The 27,916-nt window shown below is 35.4% G+C and overlaps 1 protein-coding gene across 1 annotated transcript in view; it reads right to left on the reverse strand.

The window, feature by feature from the left end:
- The window catches only part of ST6GALNAC3 (ST6 (alpha-N-acetyl-neuraminyl-2,3-beta-galactosyl-1,3)-N-acetylgalactosaminide alpha-2,6-sialyltransferase 3), a 572,873-nt gene that overhangs the window by 208,769 nt on the left and 336,188 nt on the right, over nucleotides 1–27,916 (reverse strand). Inside the window, exon 2 of the mRNA XM_012661066.1 lies at nucleotides 10,416–10,825. Coding sequence (XP_012516520.1) covers nucleotides 10,416–10,825 — 410 coding nt within the window. The remainder of the gene's footprint in view (nucleotides 1–10,415; nucleotides 10,826–27,916) is intronic.

The raw sequence follows: 27,916 nt of genomic DNA on the forward strand, positions 1-27,916 counted from the left end.
TATGTTTCTGCAAAAGGTTGCCCATCTACTTTTGTCAGTATTTCATTAAGCGTTTCAGTTTTGTTTTGTTTTTTTTTAACACTTTTCATTAAATAATATGCTTTCCTCATTCTCCCTTCTTCGTAAGGGAAACATACAATAAAAGAAAAAGAATGCTTGAATTTGGTCATGATATTGCTTTTCTTTGTCCAAAAGTTTCACTGTTTCTCATAGACCAGCAATGCCAACCCCAGAACTAGAAGCTGCAAGGAAATGGCCCCAGTTATCTGTCTGTAACATGATGAGCCAGAGAATGGAATATTATTTAGTACCTTAATTTTATAGACTTACTTCCTAGATAACCACCTCGCCTAGATAATTCAGGCAAAAGAGAAACCACATATTCGTGGAGGTAGTGCCGTGATGACGGCAGCTGTCAAACAGTGCTAATCTGAACCACAAGACAGAAGGAAAATGACTAGCTCATCTATTGTGAGGGTAATAAATACCTAATGAGCAAAATTGTAAAGCAAATAGTAGGTTGAACATACACCCGAATGTTGATTCTTGACTGGAAAGTCAGAGAACAGAATGATTTGTCTCTCTGTCTAGAATGACAAAGTATCACTTTTTTATAAGCTAATGAGCAGCACCATCTGGCATAATTACAGGGAAGCAAGATCTTAAGGAAGTGAAGAATAAAATGACAGAGCTGCAGCAGGATTTTCACAGGGGGTTAGAAAATTCCTCACCATTAAAAATATCATAACAAAAATATAATTTTAGATATTCCTACAACAATACACCAACAGTATAAAGATTATAGGACCGAATGTTTTCAAAATAATTGAATATGACTCCTGACATCTCAAAATCTTTCTCTACCACATTAGTTTTCAAAATGTGGTCCCAGGACCAGCAGCAACAATGTTACCTGGAGATTTGTCAGAAATGCAAACTCTCGGGCCTCACCCAAAAAATACCAGCTCAGAAACTCTAGGGCTCAGCCTGGCAATCTGTGTTTTAACCACACCCCAGGTTAAATCCAATGAAGGCTCACGTAGAAGAACCACTACCACTTCAAGTAACAATAGGAGATTTTTGCTGTTTCTACTGGATACCAAAGAAATCAGGTAATTTGGTCAATTCTGTTTAAATAGAATTGGTCTGTATGCTAACGGATCAAAATCAGTCAGACCAGTTCCATAAGTGAAATGATATCTCTGACATGAGAGCTCCCATGCTAGTACCCTTTCATAGAACAACAGGAGAACAAACATGAAACATGTAACTTAATTGCACTGTTTCTGAATGCATTTTTTTCTTTTTAAGCTATTTTGGTTGACCTAAGAAGTTTTTTCTAGTTTGCCTGAGTCGTTTAGTTAGTTGTTTTTCCATCTCTAGGTTATTTATTCAGCAAATAGTATCTATTATATACCATGCACTATTCCAGTATTAGTGAACAAAACAGACAGTGATCCCTGTCCTCAAGGAACTTATATCCTACTGGGGGAGATATAGAGAAAACAATAAGCAATAAAATAAATAACTTTGTCAGGTTGAATGTTAGAAGGTAAACAATCCTGTGCGGGATAAAAGGAAAAGTAGAACAAGGTAAGGAAAATTGGGAATGTGAGGTGGGGATTTCAGTTTTAAGTATTATCCTGGTGGAATCATGAAAGTTGTAAACACTTGTGCTTTTATAAGGGTATCATTGTATAGTTTTGAGCAGAAGAGTATCATGATTTGAATTATGTCAAAAATGCTTTCATTAATTTTCCTCTAAGTCTATGTATGAATTCATCAACCATTTATACAGTGTGTTGGAAGACACCATGGAAATTGTTCCTTTTTTATGTTCATCATGAAGTTACTTAAAAAGTAAGGCAATTCACTTTCTTTGTTATCATAGAAGAAAATGTTTTTTGGAAGATAATTAAAAGATAAAGTTTGGTAGTGAAGCTTAGGTTGTTTTACCAGAGTTTTCAGTTCTCCTTTACTTTGGTATTTTATTTTCTGCCTTCTGTGGCGGTGGCTGTTTTTGCCTCTTAAGGCCCAGGAGTATAACATTTGGTTTGGGTATCAGGATTTGTTTTCTCACCAGGAAACTAACAGCTGGCAGAATTGTGAGTGAAGTTTTGGAACCTACTTCACAACTGAAGTGAAACTAAAATGGAAACCTGTATTTGAGGAATGACTCTGTCAGTGACTTATTAAAAACCCAGTACCCAATCACAGAAAACCCTAGAGAAGGTAATAGATTTGCCAACCTTTGGATAAGACAGAGCAAGGGGTGGTCTCTCTGAATAGAACTGTGGAAAATTTTCTGTCAAAATCTAATCCTAGAACTTGCCTTTTTGTCATTACTGTGACCCTTATATACTGAATAAAAGTGTTCTGAAATTCACTTGTATTTCAACAAATGGCAAAGAAACTTTTAAAGAAACTATCAAGTATTATTTCTTTTATTCATTCATTTATCCATTCACCCATACTGAATACCTGTTAGAGACAAGTATTATATCAGGGTGTTTGGTATTCCCTCGAATGGTTTATGGACCACCTGGAGACATTAGACATAAATAGTAATAATACGTGGTAGAAAGTGAAGATTTCTATAAGAAAGAAGTCTATAACACTATGGATTTTCAGAGGAAATAAAGAGTTCCACTTAGGGATATTACAAAAGGCTTCACGAAAGAGGTAACATCTGATTTGGTTGCGTGGGGCTGCATTTATGTGCATGGTGACAGGAAGAAGTGCAATTTAGGCAGAGGAAACTATCTCTGCAAAAACAGAGAGGCAGGACTAAATTAGTATTCACCTATGTGAGAGGTAAAAAAGGCTTAAACTACAACGGTGGTATGGTAATAAAAGAAAGAAAACGAGTTATTGCTGAGGTTGATTCAAGGAAACTTGAAACATCTATGGGCCCTTAAGTTGAAAAAAAGTAAAATGAAAACAACACATTTGCTTAATACTGTATTTTGTGGCAAACCACCACTATGCTCAAGTCTGAGATTAAAATGGAAATGGACATACGCCCTGTCCTTAGGAAATGTATTGTTTATGAAAGAAATGAACAAATAAACACAATAAAGTCAGATAAATAAGTCCCTTGTTGAATTCTTAAGGACTTCTGAGCCCCATTATTAATTGGCTAAGGAATAGGGCAGGGTCACAAAATTTGGTTCCAAGTACAAGCAGATTACCAAACTATCTGGGAAACAGCTATTCTTGACTTACTATTTATGTGGTACAAGAAACAATGAAACACTACCTCGTAGCTTTGTTAATAGCACTATTCAAAGCGCCATTTGCAGACTAACAGGATTGTCTTGGTCTGGAAACTTGTTAGAAATGCAAATTCTCAGGCCCTGCCCCCAATCACCCGAGACAGCAGGAGACTTGCACATTAAAGTTTGAAAATCACTGTGTTGATCTAGAGGCCTTACTCTTTGTTAAGAAAAAAGTCAGTAATACATATCTAATAAGTCTATTTCCAGAGAAGCAGAATTTCAATTTGGCAAACATCTGTAGAGCGCCTATAATATTCCAGACTCTATGCAGGTTATTTTGAAATAGTTGTCCAAGCAATTAAAACTCTGTTAGTACAGATGGAAGTAGCAGAGGATGAAAATTCTCAAAACAACCAACTCCGTCTTAAAAAGAGTCAAGGCATCTAAGAATAGAGAAAAAAGAAAGAGATTGCTCTTGGTTCATAATTTTAAAGACAAACATGTAACTATTCTTAATTTTCCTGATTTTGAACAAAACTTGAAGAAAGAGAGAAGGTCTAAAAAAGAAAAAACAATTAAAAGGGAGAAGAAATTCAAATTATAAGAGGGCAGTAAGTCAATTTAAGGGATAAGTTCCATGACAATAAATAAGAAAAAAAAATTTTTAATCCTGCATAAAAGTTAAAAGTCTGGATATATTTTAATGAAGATTATAATTTAAAGCTTATTTGTCTTTGAGTTTCACAGCTTTTGTGGCGTTGAGAAGCCTTTACATTCAGGGGACTGTTCTGCGTGTCTATTGGGACTTTCCATACAATACAATCTGGCTGTATCTCTGGCCGTTCTGTTCATATCCTCTGGCCCAGGAGAACCTTATTTCCCTAAGTAGACTGGTTGCAAGTCCTGATTTCCCCAATCACCAATGGTCTGTACAGTCTTTCCTTTTAAAATACGTTGCTCTTGTTTTAATCCTAAACTGGGCTGTCTTGCCAAATATATCATAGTTTCACCCACTGTATGTGTGCATGTGTGTGTGGGCACACGTGTGTGTTTTTAAACACCTGAGAGGTTGGTACTGATACCTCGATAATTACAAACATCTCTCCCAGCTCCCCATTATTAAAATAGATCTTTCCCTCTTTTTTTATTCAATTTTTAATTTCTAGCACATGTGTGCTACAGAGAAGGCCCAAGGTAGGTCACTAAATGCCATCATAAATAATAGGGAAAAGGAAGTCCCCTGTTTCTCATGCTTGTTAGCTTGAAAACACGGCTCTGGATGGCCTTACTATGCTTTTTGACTCAGGAGTCTTAGGGGTCTGCCCACAACTGAGGTGTGAACTCATTGTTCCTGCCAAACACATCAGCTAGGGTGGGAATATTAATTCATTTTAACAGGAGTGTGTCAACATTGCTGCTGAAAAAGTGCTGAGATGCTGTATTTGCAAAGACCATCTTCAAAAAGAAAAAAAAAGAATATATTGTTTTTTAGTACTATGTCCTATCTTTCAAATCTAAGACTTTTCTACTTTGCCTATTTTCTCTTGGTCCAAGTTTTCCTGGGGTTAGGAGCTATATATTCTGAGTTATGAATAATCAGACATCTATACTTATCAGATATAGTAATAGTACTTTTTTGGATGAACTAGGCACATTTCTGTGTCTCGTAGCTGACTCTTAAGACTAGAATATTAGTTTTGTTTTGTTTTATTTTTGTTTTTTTGCCCCTGCTTCCTCATTGTACTGTATTTGTTGAGGCAGCTTACTTTGTGTACTGACAGAGGGGACTTGAAAAGGGTTCCGAATTCTCAGAGAAGAAGGCTCGAAATCCCTTCCCACTCTAGATATTACTAAAAGTTTGCAAACCTGGGGATCAGCGCCAGTTTAACCTCTATTTTTGGTCATGCAATGGCACAAGAAACTTTCAAAATGGCCAAGCTGAAATAGCAAAACCCGGGCTGCATTTAAAACCCTTGCCAGTTTATAAAACTGTCACCACAAAAGACAGTGAGGAATGACAGAGCACTGATTTCTTTTTCTCTCCTTAAGATTGAGTGGGGGTGGAGGGAGCATGCTGGCAGAGATTAGCCAGGTAGAGATCTTGATACTGTATTTACAAATCAGTGTCCCCTTTTGTGTTTTCTGAAAGTGACTTTCGTGCATCCTGTTTCCTAAATGATCCTTAAAAGTGACTTTCTTTCTTCTCATCCTCTTTACCTGAGGCAGGAACATCTTGAAACATCCATTCTATTTGCTGCTAGCTTTCATTAACTTCATCCATCCCTGAAGGCGGAGCCACATTGGTGCCAGCTAATTAAGACCTATTTAGGGCAGCTCAGAGTCCTTTATCAGCCCAGAAATAGCTTTGTTCTTTTAATGGAGGCTATAGCTTTCTCAATTATTACTTAATTAAATAATGTGCCTATATTTGCCAGTATATTTCTAAAGTGAAATGCAAGCTGCAGTTGCCCACCTGCCTTGGGAGGAAAACAGAGTATCTCACATTGTCTTTCTATTGCTTCTCCAGAAGTTAATATTCCCTTTGCATCTGTAAGTGCTAGGCACATAGTCACATTCTTCAATGTTGAGTGTGGCGCCATGTGCCACTGTCAGCTCTGCAGCACCTCCAGGGTGTTTCAGTCTTAAGATGTATTAATGCAAATGTGTAAATGTCAGCAGGCTAATATTATTTATGCATACCAATCAGTCCAAGCAGAAAAAAAAAGATAATTTGGTCCAGATTGTTTTGAATATAAGATCTTTAGTTCCAAAGGTTTACAGAAGAAATAAAAATTATGTAGAATTCACAATTCTTGTTTTCCAGAAATATATTTGGTAAGTGAAAATATAAAGGTGGCCACTACCCAACTGACCTAGAATTCCAAAGGAAACTGGGTCCCAGAAGATGAAGACAGAAAGGTCAAGAAGCCTTCTCTTTTTGTTCTCTTATCCTTTCCCACAAGGTCATCCTCTCTAATTGACAAGCCAAATAATTACAGAAGTAACTGATAAGAAAGCAAATTAAATTTCATTTGGTTTGAAAAGGCAGTCCAATATGCTTGTGAGCTGGTCTAAACTTATTCCAAGGCATTTAACAGTGTACACATTTCTTCTACTACTTCATGTTTCTTCAATGAGGAACCCCTTAAGACAAAAAACACAATTCCTGCAAAATTGAGAAGACACCTGCCTTACATGGGAGGGTTATATTTTTTAAAAAAAGAATTTTGACAATTTGAAGAAGCAAGCTGAGAAGTAAATTTTTCTTTGAGGAACTCCATGTAATCATTTTCCTATCATGAATCACTTTAACTACTAGTGACATATTTTTTTAATTCTATAAATTATCCATAATAATGGTGACATGATCTCTCCATTAAAATGTGATGATAAAAATGAGTACTTGCTAAAAAGTTCCAATAAGTACAGAAAAATCAAGCAAAGTAGCTTTACAACAAAAGTAAAATTAAATGGCCACCACTTCTTCTCTATTCCCTCATGCTTATAGTGATATACACCACTTAACTTACTCGTATTTACTTAGGACAAAAATGTTAACAACTTTTTTGGAGGGATCCAACCAACACACACTTTGTAAGCATAGACCCACATGAATGCTTGCCATTAAAATGACTTCTTTGATGCAAAATAATCTTAAAATGTTTACAGTAATTATATTGCTCATTGTGCTGTTATTCTTATTCTAAGATTGCTGTGTGTGTGTTGTGGAATAAAACAGATGAATAATTACACTGGTGTCTCTGGGACCGGTGATTGTCAGTATAGTAGAAAGAAGAAACAGATGTAAGATAGATGTTGCAAAAAAAAAAAACCTGGTGGCTTGGATTTGAATTGAAAGTTTCAGTTTGAACTCATAATGTTAACTACTAAAAGGAACTGAGGTTCTTTGGAGAAATGCCTGAATCCAGGTCTGCATCAGGATATGTCCAAAAAACCCTGAAACATCTTGTAATATCAGGAAGCAAAGGATCTATGCCACTAAGGGCACAGCAAAAGGACTCAAAGGCAATTTGAAGAGATTTCCAGAGGCCAAAATGAGGCAATATGAGTATAAAGATATAATTGTAATTAATTGAAATACTTCAAATATGTTTAAATCTATAAGTTAACATGTAAATATTAATAACAATAAACTTACTGGTTACTTTTGGAGGATGCAAGGGAACTATGCACTAAAGCTAGTAAATAAAGAGAAGGGATCAGTAATGTCTTCTATCTCATGGTAACTCAATAGTTAATGAAAGTACATTTCTATGTATAAAGCATATCAGCTAATAAATGAAAAAGATATGATGAAATGTAACCATTTTGCAACCCGAATAAATTATTGGATCTAGACAATAATCACTAATGTCTTTTGAGAGAAAAAGAGAGAAAACTAGAGAGTAATTCTTCTGACAGAAGTATTACCTAACCATCTTGGCAAAAAAATTAGACCTGAATCCAGTCAAGCCTCAACAGAAATGTAGAAGAAATATCATGGGGATGCAATTAGCAAATCTAGATTGTGGAAAACTCTGTAAGACAAATGCCTAGGTTTCTTCAACAATAGGGGGAGAGAGAGAGAAGGAAACAGCCATACAGGTTTAGAGACATACAGGAAACATATCATTCAGTTGCAATGAACGGATCTTATACTAATCCTAATTCAAAGTAGCTGTTTAAAAATATATTAATGAGACAATTGGAAAAATTTGCAAACTGACTAAACATGTAATGATATTAAGGAAGTATTGTTGATTTTTGTGCAAGACAATGGCATTGTATTTTATTTTTAAGATTTTTTATCTTTTAGAAATATTTATGAACGAAATGATATGATGTCTGAGATTTGCTTCTAAAAAATCCTTGAGGGGAGAGAAAGTGTGTAGGGGTATAGATGAAACAAGATTGGGCATGAGTTAATAATTATTCAAGCTGAGTGGTGGCTATACAGAGGTTTATTACGCCAGTAGTCTCTCTGCTTTATAAGTTTGACATTTTCTTCCATGAAAAGTTAAAAAATATATACTTGTTTGAAATTTGGCAATGAATGTCAGATCACCATGGGAAATTCTTACACAATAAGAACACACAGCTTTAGCACAGCTAAAGTCAGGATATAGATTTAAATTATAATGGACACAGTAGCCTTTGAGGTCACTTTGGCCAACCTTTGTTATCCAAACAGGTTCTACTTAAATCACCCATCCTGCCTATTTCTAACACATTAGCATAGTTACATTTTCCTTTCTGATTGTAGCACTCAGTGAAACAACCGGAAAGGAATGCACTCAGGAAAAAAAAGAGTGCATCACAAAATCATTTTGGCTTTTTTTACTTTTATTTTGTTAACTCTACCAGTTGAGCAATACCTGCAAATTAATTTTACCAAATGGGCAAAATTACCAAGTAATTTTCCCACTATACAAACAGCTTTCTTCATCACAGCCAGTAGAAAAATAATCTCCCAGGGCTATTCCCTTCCCATTCTTATCGCACAATCTACACATCTGTGATGCTGTTGTCTCCCTGAAAGCTCACAGCAAAAGCCAACATGATATAAACACATAAAAACATGAACCAACAGCATGCTAAGCTCTTCTCTGATACCTCCAAATTATTCTAGGGCTTACGGTTATGACTGGGGGATACCCTGAGGGATAACTCTAATGAAAATCCAATACATCTAGTTAATTGCATTGCTCTGGGCTAGTGAAAGACCAAAAATTCCCCAAACCCCTTGAGAATGGTCATATTTATATAGAATGGTAATACATGGGAGCGTATTTCTTTGAAGCACCATACCGAGTCCTTTTATCTCAACTGCTTGCCTCTTTGGACAGTTTATGCTACTCTGATTCAAATCTAACCTTTGGGATTCTTCTTGCTAACTCTAACCAGTAGAAAGGCACTAGTACTATGGCTATTTCTGTCTTACATTTCATATGAAGCCGTACATTTTTGGTACTCAGAAGTAGAAAATGCTAAATTCAAATCAACCCACATTATCAATAGGAGAGTTAGCCCAGCTAGGATATTTAAGTAATTATCAGTATTCAAATTATATCCAGAGGTGTCAGAAATGCCTCCTCCTCACCACACACACATACCTCAATATCGTTAAAAGTTTCAATTTGATAATATTGAATAATGAAAGATACACACTTTGAGGAAATCAGAATGCTAATATTAGAACTATAGCAGATGCTCAATTTATCCATGCTATTCCACAATTAAGCAACATTCACAAATAATTTAAAACTTTAGCCATTGCTTTCAATATCTTCCTTAATTCTTTATTACAGCTAGATACATGAACCAAGAGCAACTGATTTGTAATTCCCCTTCTCTCCATTATGCTGCCATCTTTCTAAACGGGGGAAAAAATGGCAGGCAATGATACAGTTATATGGGAGATGGGGAGCTGGAGAGGGAGCATAGAGTGGAAGTAGGAGAAGGAAAGTGAAGGAAAAGAATGAGCCAAGCAGGACTCAAGAAAAGGAAGAGGGAAGGATGGTCCACAGAATGCTGCAGGTAAAGGAGATGTGATAACAAAATGCAAATTGGTTTTTGGATAATTGAGTGAATGGTATTTATACCTCATTTCTCTTCAAGAATCTAACTGCTAATGATTTTAAGTGATGTATAATTTCAATATGGTCTTCTGCTTAACAAGTTAAATACCAAGTTATGATGTTCAAAATCACAGTGTCTATTTGCATGCAAGAAGCTATGTAATCTTATCAGAGAATCGATAGCCTGTTCTGTTTGTGGTCTCAGGTAAAATTTTGCCAGAATTTTCAGAAGAGTTTAGATCTCTGCATAATCCTAAAGATCCTTAAGACTTCTCTGTTTTGAAACAGAAATGTGTAGACTTCCTCTTTCAGCTGAAATCCAACTTAATCAACAGCAAATGGAACTACACAAGAAAAGATCTAAAGATATCTTGACAAAGTATCCAGTGTTTTTTGGAGCCTCAAGCCAATCAAAGTGGAAATAATGGAAGGTAATATAGGTGGAAAAAAAATGGGACCTCACTGCTGGCTCATCAAGGTTTCATAATAGCCAAAAGCATATAATAATCAGTTTAAAAAATAACTCTGTTCATTTGATAGCTGGAAAAAGGACTCAGCAAACATTTAGCATGAAAGATAATAAAAGACAACGAGTCTGCTTTATTTAGAGAGGACTCACCTGTCTTTCCCAGTTTCTTTCTTAAAAACTCCATCACAGTAACTCATGCGCTTCTCTGTGGTCACATAAATTTGGGCATTCGGATAGACTTCAACTGTCTTTTTCAACATGTTGTAAACGATGCCATTGCCATCTTTCCTCATGTTGCGGAAAGGGCCCCAGATAACATAAATAGTAGTGTTTGCTTCCTTGAAAAAATAATCAGGGTTTTTCAATAAAAGAGGAACACTGGTATGGGATACAACTCGAATCATTGTCATGCGGCCAACATCTTCTTCATAACCTTTGGTGGGGGCATTGTTCATTCTCCAAATGCAGGAAGATCGATCTATCTCATTTCCCACTTTCTGGCCAACCATCTGACCTGAGTTTGACACTATGGCACAAAGCTCACAGTCCAGTTGCAAAGGCTGAAAAACAGAGAGAGAAAGAAAGCAGGGGAAGAAATATGTAAATTAGTAAATTCCACCTACAAGTTCCTCTGGGAAAACAAAAAGTTCAGATATTGTGTAATTGCTGAATATGGAAATACCTCTGAAGTACATATATATATATACTTACATACATACATATATAATATACATATATATATATAAATATATATTAATCCTATAGTCTCCACTATAGGTTATCAAGTTAGGGGCATGCTTCCATTAAAAAAGTAAATACGTACTGTTAAAAATAATTTTAATTTCTACAATCCCAATGTGTTGGTTTAATACTATATGGAAAAATAGTCAATTGTTTTCTACCCTAAATGATATATTTTTTAATTCAGAACTGTAATTTCAGATGAAATAAGAAAATATGGAAAGATTTGATCACCGTAATGTGATTGGTTGCTATAAAAGAAATGCAAAGGAAATATATCCAGGCATCAATTCTGTATTTTACTTACATGCATGAATGGTTATGTAGCAGTTGATAAAAATATGAAAAGTTCAACAAATGAAGAGGTTCTGGAAAAGATTTTCAGAACCCAGAACTACTTAAGACAAGTCCCAGGCTAGCAAAAATATTACAGAGACCCATCAAAAACTCCCTCAAATAACCATGTTAATTATGTTTATTCTAGATGAATAAGGAAAGGCCCCTTTTCAGAACCCAGGGAAGGCATGTACAGTCTCTAGAGCTGGTCTAAGCCCCCTCCTCCCTTTCTATTTAACCACAGAGGTAACAAAGACTCATAGGGGTAGACTCAAATCTAAATCTTCTAACTGTAAGCCCACTGCTCTTTTCATTATTCCCTGCTTTCTTTCCTCCTGAAACAACCATAAATTACTTTTGCTGCTTCTCTCCCATGTAAAGAAATCAGTCTATCTTTTAAAACAGTGTTAAATAAGCAACATGTTTTGTTGATATATATCTTTCTCATCTCCCTTCTATGAGATTCCACATTTTGTATCTGATATTTGATCCTGAATTTTTATTGTGCCTATTGGTGAGTAACTCCTCGCTCATTGGGTACTGTCCTTATTTTACTTATTATGTTGTACTTTAATTTATTGTTTAATTATGTCTGTCCACTAAACTATAAATTCTGTAAGAACAATGTCTATCTTCTTCACTTTAACCCCCCTCCCCAGAAGTCCGTGGGATAAATTAGTAGCTTGGTTGGTTAAGGTAGAATATAAAAAGAACTGGATTAAAATAATTACATTGGGAAGCAAGGTACATCAAAAAACATCAACTGGATAATCATTATACAATGGTACCAGATCTTTCCTATCAGTGACAGATACTCGCAGTAGTTACTGAGCACCTACAATGTGTCAGGCACAGTTCCAGGGATTAGAATCCAGCTGTGAAAATCATAAACAAAAATTCCTGTCTTCATGTAACTTACATTCAAGTTGAGGGGAGTCGAGAAAAGCAATACATAAATTAGCATACTATAAAATATGTTAAATGCTGATGAGTACTAAACAGAGAAAATTGAAGCAGGGAAGGGGGTCAGGAAGTATGTGCGTGTGTGTCTGTGTGTGTGTTTGTGTTGGTGGCATGATCAGAAAAAGGCCTCACTGAGAAAGTGATATTTGAGCAAAGACGTGAATGAAGTCAAAGTGCTAGCCGTGTGGATATTTGGGGAAAACCATTCCTGCAGAGCAAAGGCAAAAGCCAATGCAAATACCCTACAGTAGGAGAGGGATGATAGGAAGAGCAATGTGCCCAGGAAGAGCCAGTGAGGAGAGTGAGTAGGCACTGAAGCCACAGACATGCCAGGGAGAAATCACTTAGGGCCTTTGGCTTTCTGTGACATGAGTAGCTGCTGAAGGGCTCTGGACAGAGAAGTGACTGATCTGAGTTATAGTTTAAAGCTTCGGCTGCTGTGTAGAAAGTTGATTGAAAAAGAGGCAAGCGTTAAAGCAGAGAGTGCAGGCGACTGCTATAATCCCAGAGGATGGTGGCTGGACCGTGTTGAGTAGCGAAGGAGATGGAGATGCTGCTCATGTTCTCTGACTATCCTGAAGGGAGAGCCCACCGGATAACTGCAGCTTTTCAGCCTAAGCAACTAGAAGACTGGAACTGCCTTTAACTGAGAAGGAGAGGAGACTTCAGGAAGAGAGGGTCAGGGGAAGAAGATCAGGAGCTCATTTCCAGACCAGTTAGATTTAAGATACCTTGAACACAGACTCTCGAATCAAATGTTGTAACAAAACTACTCAAACTGCCTTAAGAAACCTTTTCTCCCTGATTGTTATAAGTAATACGGGCTTATCATGGAAAACTTGAAAAATTTTAAAAAAGAATAGAAAAAGTGATAAAAACTTTCCATATTCCCATTACTTGACAACACCACACATATTTTTGTCATTTTTTTTCTTTCTACATGTGTTATGTTAGGTTGAGAAATACCATTCAGGCAATTTGGCAGCCTTGGTTTTTCACTTCGTTTCATATCGTTAACCTTTCCCATGTCAGCAAATAGCCCTTGCAGGTAGTTTTAATGCCTGCTCAATATTCCATTGTATGGATATACCATAAATATCTATTTGCCTACTGCGGGGCATTTAGCTATTATCTGTTTTTTTTTTCTTTCTACTATACAAATGTGCTTTGATGGACTTTCTTGTGCTTCCTGATATATTTTGGATGCTAACAGTTACTATGTTATTTTAAACTAATTTCTTTGATTTAGTTTTTATTGTGCTTCTATAAAATATGCTAGACTGGCAAAGGCATCTGATTATTTGAGATGTCAAAAATGAGCATTTTGAAAACTTGATTTGCAGAAGTCCATTTATGAGGTGTCTTAAAACTGCTATCAAAGGGGCCGTCAATCATCCCTGCCACTATAAGCTTTCTGAAGTAAGTTAAGCAGCAGGTGGTCCAGGCCCCAGGTTAGAATAAGTCCGTTTAAGGTAGGTGAGTATCTCAGGACAAATGGGGTTTTGTAGGTTGGTGCCATCGTGAAGACAACATCAACGACTGACTGGAGGCACCAGGAGATGCCTGTTGGGGTTAGGTGTTGATCTACCATTCCTTATCTTCTTAGGAGCCTACATTCTTTCAAGCAATAAGGAATAGCATACTATTCTTCCTGCCAGGCGACTCTTAGCTGAGTTCTCCAAATTCACTTAGTCATGCAAATCAGTGCCTGATTTAAATTGTGTGTGTCATATGGCACACTCCAACTTATCACCAAGATGCATATGGTATAGGGAGGTTACATTCCATCTACTGTTCCAAGAAATTGTTTCATTTTATAATAAAAACACATTTGGGGTATAGCCTCCACAAATCTAAAAAATCAAAAAGAAGAAAAAAAGAAAAAGCTTTGGATGTGTTCTAATCTATAAAATGCAGCAATTTGCATTGAATTTCCCAGTCATTATAGTGAATTAGCTGGTTCTGCTGTAACAAGGCTTAATTTAACTAATAAGAATCAGCATACTGGTCTCACTTGACAATTGTAACCTCTGAAAGTGATCAATTAAGACATCACAATCTGTTTCACGACAACATATTGGGATGCCACAGCTGTGCAGATTATGAGGTCAGCAGCTAACTAACAACTTGAGGGCTAACACTAGAAAGAACAGCCTCTTGTTCATGTGGCAAATGTGTCATTCGGCAGAACACTATGAATGGAATGGCTTTGGGGGTAGATGATGATTTTTAAATTTCCCCTTTCTTTTTTACTATTCACTTGGCCCTACTCACCATTGCCAGAGTCTTAAGAGACTTTCATGTGTCTATACTTGTTAGTCACATTCCTATCTAGCTATCTGACTTTCTGAAGAAGGTACCCAGAGACGTGGCTAAATATGAGGATTGCTCTATTTACCACTGAGTTGCAGGAGCCATTTTTAAAGTATGACAGGAGCACAGGGCTGGATGAGTGAAACATTCCTAATGATAATCAGAAGCTTCAGGTAGCACAAAGAGCCTGCCAAGGCCCAAGGGACTCATTTACACATTTGAAGGCACCTGCAAACTATAGTAAGCCATGATGAAAAGAAAGAAAAACCTAAGCACAAATGGACGGTTTGACCCAAAAGATGCTCTTATCTAGTTATCTCAGTTTCTTTTATTAGCTTTATCTTTTGATCGCAACTTTCTTTTTTACAATGCATTGCTATTTCTTGAACTCATTTATATTATTTGATTTGGGGGCCTTGCTTGAAAATGTATTCCATGTGTCTCTACTCACACTGTTCAGCTTCAGTAAGCAGTTACTCTTTCTTTCTACATTGAAGCCCTGGATTTTCCAAGACCTTTGTTAACATTTATTTGCTTCCATTTTGTCAAGCCCCATCTTAATTTTGAATTCTCCTTTTTAGTTGAATTATCTCTATTTGTTTCTTTTTATTAAAAACAAACTTCTCCACTTTATCCTGACTCTTGTACACTAAAAACATCCTTGAAAACAACCTGTCCACTCAAAGCACTTTCACTGGGTTTGAGCTGTGTCTATAAACTGAGAGCACCACAAGTATTCAGCCGACCCTATCTGGGCAGCTATGTCCCTGTCAAAGAAAGCTCACAAATGTCAAATACTTCCTTTTATTTGACATCTAAAATATTGATTATTTTTTAATGGTAACAACACTATATTTGTTTTGGGTATTTTCTCCCTCTACAAAAACATACTACCTCGATACCAACATAATTGGTTAGAAACGCTCAGCTTCAGAAGAGTTAAGAATGTGGTGATATCTATTGAACAACCAAATAATTTTGTGCAAGGCACTATCAAGGGTAAAAATTTTACAATTCTAATCAGTGTGAACTTAATACACAGCTCAGAGGTACGTGGGGCAGTTTTGTGATCAACTGGGGTCAATTCCTATGCTGTTTTAGAGGCCTGAGAGACTGCCTTGAAAAACAAATCATTTCTCTGCTAAAATGAATCTTGACATTTTGCCTCCTTACAGGAAAAAAGGGCTTGATTCTTGGCTAGGGAACAGGGAGAGGGTGGAAGAGAGATGAAGGGAGGAAACAGTGTGAGAGAGACATGCAAATATAGAATATTATATTTTTGCTACACACACGATTGGATGCCTATTACGAGTGAGTCATCCTGCTCAGCACTTTATTACATTATTCCACTTAATTTTCATAATAGATTTCTCAAGTTCCTTTGTTTTATTTCCCATTACAGAGTTGAGGAAATTGAGATAAATGTGAGGGCCAGTGGACACTAGACAGCTTTCAGGTTTAAAAAGAAGAGCACACATGTTACCCTTCTTGAAATGCACTCACAGCAACATTAAGAAATGGGGGATATTAAAAAATACTTATTAATTTTCACTCTTCTTAATACACACATATGCAGACACTTCAAATGTTACTAGTATTTTATTAAAATTATTTATATTAAATTATAAATTAATGCTTTAAATATGCTGGTAGCCAAGAATTTCACCAGAATAGGACCAAGTCCATCAGTTGATGGAAGGCTCCACAAGAATGCTAGGATCCGCATGTGAGCGGAAATAACCTTTCCTTTCCGGCAGTGGTCCTAGCATAGCATAAGAAATTACGTGGGAATGTTTTTCTTAATATTTTCAGTTTGGAATATGGCTGAAATTTTAGTCTAAGATAAACTAATCATGACCAAATTTATTAGTTTTAAAATGGTCCTTCACATCTGCTAATTCAATTTGCTTTTCGAACTTTTTCTTTCACAACAGCAGTAAATTGTATTTCTTATTCAAGCAATAAATGATTACCGTGCACATCAGGATCGGGGGAAATTAAGACCATGGCAGACGATGTTATTTTCGAAACTGATCTCCCTGACTAAAGGGAATACGTCCCCGCTGTCCGAAGGCCTTCATAAAGCAAATTCACGTTAGAAACCCATGGGCCTTTTGCAAGTCCTTGTGAATCAAAGTTCACTGAGGACCGTCAAGCCAAGCCATTCTCTAACTGGTGAATGGCTCTCCCTTCCGTATTTATGAAGATTCCGGACACTGGCTGACTGGGATACCATTTGTCACACTACAGGTCATTTTGCACCACGCCTGTTTTTATTTTTATTTTATTATAAGCGTTAAGTATTTGACAGGCACACAAATGAAATATGTTTTTTGAAAATGCTGAAGAATATAAGTACAGGGGCATTAATTCCGTTTGAAGGTCCTATGTTCTCTGATACTATAAGTTGGGAGGAAAGGTGTTAAATCTTAACTCTTTGTAAAAGCCTATGGCATTTTTATAATTAATTGCCATTATGTCCTTGTGTTTAAACAATATATTTTATTTACGTAGACTCCAGAAATCAATTTACTGTGAGGTACCCAACTGATCCTTGCCTGGTTGATGGGGGCGGGTGGGGGAAGAGAGAGAAATGGACAAAATTAACAGGTTATTCTCTGTGACTGGCAAGTTTCATCTCTCATTGAGTCAGAGTCACTTTTCCCTTTAAATTAAAGAACACTTTTGTTTCTCTGTTCTAAATTAATACACGCGCACACACACAAACACACACACGCACCCTGTTACCTTCACCCAGCTGATGCAACAGCTCACTCTCCCAGGCCACTTTCTCATCCTTACCAATCACCCTGGGAAAACTCCTCCTCTCTCTTCTTTGGGTATGAACCTGACAAATTGCCCTGTCCTTTCTGAATGATATATTGGGACAACTGCCAAGAACTTTACATTTTAATCAGTAAGAAAAATGTAATATTTAACCTTTACTTTTTTTTCTCTCTGAATAAGCTTACAGACAATAGAATAGATAATTAAAATCTGTGAAATAAAACTTGCAAAACAGTGGTTTCCCCAGCAAAAAGGAACAGCCATGTACGAAAGGTCACCTGTCAACTAGTTCTAGTTATTAAATCTCTGCATTTATCACTAAGGTGGCTCTATGGAAAACGAAGGTCAAGACATTAAATTATGAAACAGTCAGTATTAGAAAAGGTCACCAAAAATTCAAGTAAAATTTAACCAAATCTGCTAACTTCCCAGAAGGAAGCAGAAAAAGCCAGATTTCTGAAACATAGTATTGGATAGCTCTAATCTATCTCCCATACATACTTTAGTCCCATACAGAAAATGAATTTTCATTTGATGTCTTGACGTCTAAAATGAAACTTGCTCATCTCACATAGAAACAGGAGCTTCAATGAGTACATCAGAACTAAAATTATGTTTGAATTGAACCAGCCTAAATTATTAAAAACATTGTTTTATGCTACTCTAATGGTTGCTTTCATTTCGACCATTAAGAATGCAATTTAAAAAATTGGAGATGGGATACTCACGGCACCTTAAATACTTTACAGAATAATTAGCAACTCACCACTCACTAATTTACTACTTTAATGTTGAAACAAAATAGATCTTTGCTTTTCATTATCCAATTTGAATGAATTTGAACAAAACAGGTTGAACAAAGCTCCAGAGACACACTCTTCAGTTTACTGTCATTTATTCCTCTACTCTTCCTAAATGTCTTTAGAGTTTTAGCTTTAGAGGCTTCAACGTGTATAATGACGCCATTGGGGAATAGATTTTGCCTTTATTCTCCATGATGTTCTTTTTGAGGTCTTTTAAGTGAAAGGTACAAAAGAGGCATTAACAATCTGGCATTGTTTTTATTGCTTGACAAAGAAAAAAATGTATTTTAATTTTTCCCGTGTTTCAGGAATGATTAAGCAAGCTGTTTTCATCTATACTGAGTCACTTTCAGCAGACCTCTAACTGTGAGCAAAGAGTTATGACAATTGTATTAGAGAGAAATCAACACAGTTCAGCCAAGCCAACCTGTAAATGTAATTCTTTGCCCCTCCACAACCCAGTATCTTCCAGTTAATGCAGTTCTCAAAAGCAATATGTATAAATCACACAGTACACCAAAGACAGATTTGATAACCCATGGTTTAGCTCTCACTCTCTTTGGATTTGGGATATGGCATTTACCTTGGTTCCTACCTGGTGGCATTAAATCCAAACATAAAACTTAATATGCAGGTTCATAAAAATGTTAATGTCAAGAAATAATTCTACAACAGGCAACATAAAGCTATGTTTCTCAGTTGCCATAGATGATGTGTTTCCTTTATTTGTAGGTTCCTCAAGGGAATGGATCTGTATAATCATGTAGGTGTGCCACATAAAAGCAGCTTGCTTTCTCTGTGCTAGAAGGCCAAAAATAAGTCTTCTCGAACCAAGAAAGAGTTTTCCTCCTATGAACTTGAATAATAGAAATAATTCATATTCCACTATCACTATTAGGTTACAGTAAAATTTGGCTAATTTTATGGCCAACTGACTTCTGTATTATTTTTATCTCCTTTCAGGAAGATGATCTTAGAATGTTCTGCTAACATACCAGCCAGGAATATCATGTAAAGAAAGTAAGAAAACTGATTCATGTTGTGGTATTAGTATCGTAACACATCACTCAACTGGGGACATGAATTTCAACTCGTTGCACATTACAAAGGCTAGGAGAGCTTTTAAAAATGGCAACATCTGAACTTCACCTCTGACCAAATGAAACAGATGACTTTTAAGGATGACACCTATACGTTAGGATTTTTTTAAAGTTCTACACATGATTCCAACGAGCATCTAGGTTTGAGGAACATTGCCCTCGAGGAATTAGCAATGATAAAAGGGGAGACCATAATGTCTGATAAAGGGGATGAAAAACAAAATGGTGAACTTGGATCTCTGAGGAAGATGTTGAGGGTAGGAAATCCTTCCAGTTACCTTTCAAATACTATCAGATTGGCAAGCAGCACTTACACCTGAAATCAGCCCTAGTAGTCAGACATTTTGAAGAGCGAATGGAGAAGATAATGGAAGTTTGCACGTAGTACCAACCATGGGAATATTTATTTCACACAAAGTTATTGTTAATTATATAGCAGTGGAGTTTTTTTTAGTGTCACGGGTAGAATTTGCTTTGGAAGCAAGGAAAACCTTGGTATCTGACAAATTCTCTTAATCATGTTGTGGAATTCCTACCAGCTTGTAAGGCTAGTGGTAACTTGAACATTCATTTAATATAGGGTTTTAAAAAATTATTTTGTTTTGTTTTCTGGGCTGGAGGATGCTTTAATGGGTTTGTAGTTTGAGAGGAAAGAGTTGGTAGATATGGAATGATTGAGAATATAAGAGAGGGGCCCACTGATTGAGTGAGAACACATAGAAGACAAAACAATAATTCAAGAGTATAGTTGGATTGACAGCCTTTGGAAAGATAGAGATATTTCTTTTTCTGAAACAGGAAAAAAAACTAAGAATGAGAGGAGAAACAGATGACTTTATAAGAAAGAACTGCAATTAGAGTTCACTCTAGATTCCCTTATATTTCTATAAAGCAAGTAAGGGTTAATAATTGAGAGACAGGGTACGTAGAGGTAAGGTTAATGGGCTTCAGAAAAAGGATGAAGTTTTGAGAAGAATATTTAAGAGAGGTGAGAGTAAAAAAGATTGCCAATAATGTCTTAGCTGGAATTTAGAAACTATAGATCTATGATGAACCTACTATGAGGTTATGTATTCTTTCCAATAAAGTTCAAAAACACAGAGACAGGAATAAAGAAAAAATCTAGCCAGCTTGATCCAGGGCTGAAGATGAATAGTATACTGAAAGTTTGAAGTTGAGACATAATCATAGACATAGTAAATATGAATTTCAAGCTGAAAGTGGAAGAAAATGGTGGCAAAATGAGTAAATAGAAGAGGTAAGAAAACATGAAAGTCTTGGTAGGGTTATGTACATTCTTTGGAGACAAGGAGAGATATGTTTATATTATATATACTAAGACTAGTTTTATTTTGGGAATAAGGAGAAAGATGTGGTTTGCATAAGCTTTGAGTTAAAGGCCTATGATTCCAACTGAGACAGGTTTCAGGAAGGAAGCTGTAGTATAAGTTATTCCTTCTAGTTTCAAAATGAAAACCCAATATATGGAGGATATTCACTTCATTACTGTCTAAAAGTAGCATCATGAGAACATCTGCTTCAATGATGTTAACTTACAAAATTGAGACCAACTTTCCAATGAAAGATAACTCAAAGAGTTGAAAAAAATATAAAAAGTCATATCCTCAAAACCATCAAAGACCTAACAAGATGGCGAGGAATTTACAGCCTGGAGCAGACTGGAACTCACTAACACTATAGGCTACTGTTGCCTCAGAGGCATTAGTGCTTCTGGAAGAAGTAGCTGAGCTCTGCTTCTGGTAGCCTCTTGGGCCTAGGAGGAGAGAAATCAGAATCCAGAGCTCAACAAAGGTAAACAAACATCCACTTTAAACTAGCCTTCCTAGATGTATTCCAACAACAAGTCTAAACTGGAAATTCTTGCAAAGTCTGTCATTCTAGTTTATATCAATTGGTTGTCTCTGAAAACCTCAATTTTGAAATTATATTATGTAGTCCTGAACTGCTAATGACTTTAGACACCTAGAACAAACAAAGAAAAATCATGTCCAGAGAAAGAATTTTATCCTAGACCTCAGATTACCATTACAAACAAATTTTTAAATACTATGCCCAATACACTATTTTAAAAACAGATATATGAAGAGACAAAACACTATAAGAGAAAACCAACAAAAGCACTGACATAAGAGCTCCACGTATGGAATTACAGAACACAGACTAAAACATTATGTTGACTATGTGTTCACTATGTTCAAGGAGACAAAATTCGAGTGAAAAGTTTGGCAGGGAAATAAAAACTATAAAAAGTGGTGGAGCACATGTGTAACAATGTCACTTAGATGTTCTAGAACTGATAAATCTAATTCATGAAATGAAGAACTCAATAAATGGATTTAACAGCAAATTAAATAAAGATAAAGAAAGAATTAATGAACAAGAAGATAAAAACAAATGTTTAGGATGAAGTATGAGATCAAAAAAAAATAGGATAAGAGACCCAGAGAATATGATGAGAAGGCCTAACATAAATTTATTTGAAATTTCCAAGGGAAAGGAGATATATAATGGATAGAGGATGATGGCTGAGAATTTTCCAGAATTTCTGAGAATCCACAAAATCAAAAAGTTCAATTACTCCCAATCAAAATAAATCCATGTCTGAACATATCACAGTGAAGCTTCATAAAAACAAAAACAAAGAGAAAATTTTAGAATTAAAATTACCATAAAATAGCATACAACTTCAGAAGAGGGACGGACTTGAAGTATTTTAAGATTTTTACATTGTCATGGGAAGAGAGTTAATGTAGTTAATAACATTATACTTTCATAAGCCTCAGGCAGCAGTTCTCAAACTTTTGGTTTCCAGTTCCATTATTTTCTTGAAGTGATAGGCTAACTTCATTCATTTTTAGAAAATGTCTGCCAAATACTTAAATTTGAATATTCATAGTTTGTGTGTTGGCTGGCATTTCAAGTAAAAATGGTGTTCAGTAAAACTTGCAACTCATAAAATTTTCAAATTAAAAAATTGGCAAGAAAAATGAATCAATATAAATTACAATATTAACAGTGAAATCAAAATATCAGCTCAAAAATAAAATCATATGATCATCTCAATAGATGTGGTAAAAATTTTACAAAATTCAGTGTTGACCAATAATTAAATTATTGTTGTCAGTTAAGGGAAAATAACTGTCTTAATCTGATAAAATGTTTCTGCAAAACAAAAATTCTACAGCAAGCATTGTACTTAATGTTAAAATGTTGAAAGCTATCCCTTTGAAATTGGGAATAAAACAATAATTTCAACTATCACCATTGCTATTGAATATTATACTGAGGTCCTAAAAACAAAATAAGAATTAGAAAAGAAGAAGCAAAAACATAATTATTCACAGATGATATCATGGTAAATTCATATATAATTTGAATAAAAAATTCATATATAATTTGTTATAATTTGTATTAGAGTTAGCAGGATTGCTAGATACAATTCAGAATGCAAAACAATTGTATTTCAATATAGCAACAACAATGAAAATTTAAGAAAGAATATTATTTATAACTGCATCAAAATATAAAATACCTAAGAATAGATCTAATAAAAGATGTGCAAGACTGTGGAGAAAATAACAAAACTTTACTGAGAAACATTAAAAAAGATCTACAAAAATGGAGAGCTATAACATATACATGGAATAGAAAACTCAACAATATAAAGATGTAAATTCTCCACAAATTGATCTATACATTCAAGATAATTTGAACCAAAATTCCGAAATACCATAAGATTCTTCCATGGAACTTTGCAAACTGATTCTAACGTTTTTGTGGAAATGCAAAGGGCCACGTAAGCTACAACACCCTTGATGAAGAGGAACAAGATGGTTGTGGGCACAAGGACAGACAAAATAGATCCAAGAAACATAATAAAGAGCCCAAATAATTTGTGACCAAGATACCAAGCAGAGTAATGATGGGAAAATCAGTCTTTTTAAAAAATGGAGTTGGAATAACTGGGTAACCTCATGGAAAACAGTAAATCTAGGTCTTTACTTACACACAAAATTCAGTTTCAGGCAAATTGGAAACCATATCTGAAAGACAATACATAGTACTTTAAGAATATATAAGAAAGAATTTTCATAATATCAGGGTATGAAAAAATTTTCTTAAACAAGATACAAAAGCACTAACAGTAGAGGAAAAGATTGATAAAAGGGATGATATGAAATATAAAAATGACTATCCTTCGAAAGACATTAAGAGAGGCAGGCCATGGGGAAGGAGAAGATAGGTCCTAGAAAGGGTTAATATGCAAAATATATAACAAATCTCTGCAAATAGATAATAAAAGGCAGCTAAAACAATAGAAAAATGGGCAAAAGATTTAGTCATTGTGTAAAGAGGAAATTCAAATGGCAAATAAGCATAAGAAAAGGTGCTTATCATTAGTGACCCAGAAAATGCAAATTAAAACAAGGAGATATTTCTGCACATCTACTAGCTTGCCTGAAAATAAAATGTCTGACAACAACAAGTGTTAAAAAGAATGTATAGCAACTGGAGTTCCAGGCAACAGCTGGTGGGATTGTAAACTTTACATTGACACTTCGGAATACTGTGGCGTTATCTTGTATATCTAAATGTATGTCCTATGACCCAGAAATTCTACTTCCTGCTATAGGTCCTATAAAAATGCATTCTTTCATGTATCAGTTTTCATGTACAAGAATATATTGAGCAGCATTGTTTATAACACCCTCAAACTGCAAACACAAATTTTTGTCAATATATTTGTGCAAGGGAATACTATCCAGCGTTGAAAACAAATGAACAACAGGGATAAATCTTAAAAATGTTATGTTCAGCCAAAGCCAGAAACAATGGAGCATATAGTAGAAGATGTGATTTATATGACACTAAGTAAGCTAAAAGTAGGATATTTTCTTCACACGATAAAAAATATCATTCTGAAATCAAAACCAACATCACAATTAACAAGCCTCCACCAGAGCAGCACTGACGTATTGTTTTATAAGGTGTTAGCAAGTATTCTTCATAAACAATGTTCTGTGGTCAAATATGTTGGGAAAAGTCACATACTTTCTCCATCTCTAGGAGATTGTCAATGCATACTAAATAATAAAGGCTTTAAAAGAACATTCACTAAAGAACTTGGTCTCATTTTGGTTAATTCAGTGTTCCTGAAAATTATTTAGAAGACTTGCTTTTTTTTTTTTTGTAGGAAATCAATTGGAATCTAATGGAATAATAGTTTGGAACATAATCTGGAAACTCTTAACTAGAAATATTCTTACTAAGACTGGGAACAAGACAAGAATGCCCACTAATATTTATTTCACATTGTTCTGGAAGTTCTACTCAATATTATAACAGAAGCCTAGAGGAGAGGAGGAAGGGAGGTAGTAATATTGGAACAGAGAAGAAAAAAAAAACATCATTATTTACAGATGATATCATAGTCACCCTTGCAATCACAACAAACCAGAGAGAAGCTATTAGAACTAATAGGAGAATTAAAAATAGTAACCAGCTATGGTGTGGATATAATACAAAATCACCAGTAGTACATCAGCAAAAAACGGAACTATAATACAAAGAAATCTAATTGTGCAATAGCAAACAAAATGCAAATAGTTAGGAAAAATTTGAGTAAGAAATGTGAAAATGCTCTAAGAAAAATAAGTACCTTAGATAAGAATAGGTTGCTATAGGCTGTCAGTATAGATATTTAAATGTAAGTGGTTTTTAAGAAAAAAATTTAATTTCTACACCCAAACTAGCTGCTTGCTGAAGTTTATTTCAGCTCTAACATCTTGTGATCTTTACTATTGGAAGAGCTAAACGCTTTGAATTATAGGAATCAGATATTAAGATTTAAATATAATATTTATATTTGCTTTGGAGTCTTTCATTTCTTTACTGCTATGGTAATTATAGTCTGAAATCCCTTTCTTGTTTAAATAATTATTTTTAAACTACTTTAAATCTTCTTCTCGATATTATGGGTTATTGACCCAGTAAATGAAATTACTGAGCTCACAGTATTTTTAATGCTTTAATGAAGTGGCATTCTAAAATGCTCAGTCCCTGTAACCATGGAAAGCACAGCAATTAGCTAAGGCTAAAAATTACCACCCCTCCAATACTCACAACTGCAGAAACTAGACAAACTAAAGGCCCCACTCAGAGTTTAGAAGATCGAAAGATTGAACCAAAATGCTATATTGAATACTATGATATATACACACTACAATTTACAAGAGCCAGTTTCAGACTTAGGAAACTTTCTTAGTATCTTCTCCAATATCTATGGAACTCGAATTCGTGACTTTCGATGATGCAATTTTGATAAAGAGCAACAGTGGTTAAAAAAAAGAACAAATTTCAATAAATTTAGTTTTAAGGATATAATTGGCTTTTATTAGAGATTCATAAATCCAGCAGTATCCCATCTACAAAATAGAAAGGTGCTCCAATGAGCTGAGCAGAAGGTTGGGTTTGACAGCTAGAAAAAGGTCAAAAGCAGAAACAAAGAACAAAAAGCAGACTGGTAGAGTTCCCTACTTTCCTTATACGGTTAAAGCCAAGGGGACTTCCTTATCATGTTAGCTCAGGTTGACTGGGCTCCTTTTGATTAGGTGCTGTGAAACTCCTGTTTTTTAGAAAACTGGCTCCTGTCTAAGTGCGGTTTGGTTACATGACACCCAGCGCGAGTGATTGCATTCTGGCCTGGTCTGGTCTGTTGGGGCCTAGTGCAGGAGCCCAGTCCGAAACAATGGCCTCCATAAATTTTATGGAACTTGAATTTATGACTCTCCATGGGATAATTTCAGTGAAGAGTAATAATGGCATTTCTTAAGCACTGAATATTGTAGCAACTGCGTGTTTTAAAGATGAAAAAAAAAAGGGTCCCTCAAGTTAAAACAGATCAATTGCCATAAAGTGTTAAAGCCAAGCCAATCCAAAGTGTAAACAAACCTTTATTTTGTTTCATTTCACAAAATAGGTTTACTGACCTGCAAACAACACCCATGAAAAGAAATGAAAGAGAAGTTCTGAACCTCGCCAGTATTTGGCCTTGTGTTGTGGCTGAGACAGAGGTTGTCATCACAGATCTCCTGCCTCACCCTGGGCTCCTACCTAAAGCCACATATGTGAAACAGAGCCTAATTAATAAGCTAATGAGTTATCAATATATTATTGATAAGCCTGACCATAAAAATAAATAACTTTTCAACACCATATCATTCACTTGGGGAAGTCTGGGAGGGTAGACAGTAAAAAGCCAAATAATTTTTTAGGAAAAAGTTCTAATTTTTATTAAAACATTTTCGTGTGTGTTTTTAACAACTATAAGCAAGCAAGTGCTTGCCAATACACTACCTATTACTAATAACCATTTATCACTAATTTTCAAGCACAGAGTTTTAGACATAGAATAGATAACACCTCAAAAACTGGGACTTCAACTAAATATTACTTCTTATTAGAGAGGAAAAGAAGTTTATCATATGGCAGCCATATCACTTCTATATCTTTTTGATGCCAAAAGCACATATTTGTCCATAAACCACATGTGTCAATATGGATTAAACAATAAAGACATAATTTAAAATAAAGGCAATTCGCATCAGGACTTTGAAAGTTTAACATGAAAGAAATATGCAATTGTATAATTTCAATTACAAGCTTCAACATTTCATCATACTCCAGTTCCACCTCATCTCAAATGATTTAAGGTGTTTTAAGACAATTATAACAGAACCAGTTTCTAGCAGGATAGTCGAATAAAAATAAGCATTGGCTTTGTCATCAGACTTGGGTTCAATTCCACTCTGCCACTTTCTAGCTGTATGCTTCTGCAGGGATTTCTCAACTTCCGGAGTCTGTTTCTTAACTTCCGCAACCCATTTATTAGCTATCCAAGAGCAGTCTCCGTATTTGCCCCATGGCAACCTTGAGTAAAATTCAACACTGCTATTCATCACCCACAAAGGGAAAGCCACCCCACTGAGCAACAGGGAACAATGTAAACTTTGCTGAAGATGCTCTGGAGACCTGGAAGAGGCCCCTCCCCTCTAGGATCTTTATTTCTTCCAGTTCACACACCCTAGACTCTATTTCTCTCCATTGCTTTATAACGTACTGTATTTATCTCTCCTCATTCCTCCAAGTGTCTATCCTCACAACTATTCCTCACTCAGCACGCTAAAGACTCTCTAGTTACCAGCATCCATCCTTCTTAAGAGTTAGCAGAAATTTATCAATAACAAGTCATGTGATTAAATAAATAAAAGCACACATACACACATTTTACAAGGGGAAATAAGGCCTTTCTATTTCCTGCATTGTATCATGGGAGGATTCCCTTCAGGACTTGTAAAATCATTCTGTTTTGGTTTTAGCTCTTTGTTATTTTTCTTAGAAGATGCTAGTAATAAAGTTAAATGTGTTTCAGAACACATCATGTACTTGATACTTTCATTTTTTTTCTACACAAGTCGGCTTGGTAGAAAATGCCACTTAGAAAACATCAGGAGGTAAAATGTCAGATGCAGCTTAAGGATACACAGAGCTAAGGCTTCTATGTAGGTTGGATAATGAATGGAAAATA

Source organism: Propithecus coquereli, unplaced genomic scaffold, assembly GCF_000956105.1.
Source record: "Propithecus coquereli isolate 6110/MARCELLA unplaced genomic scaffold, Pcoq_1.0 Scaffold7, whole genome shotgun sequence".
NCBI classification, from domain to species: Eukaryota; Metazoa; Chordata; class Mammalia; order Primates; family Indriidae; genus Propithecus; species Propithecus coquereli.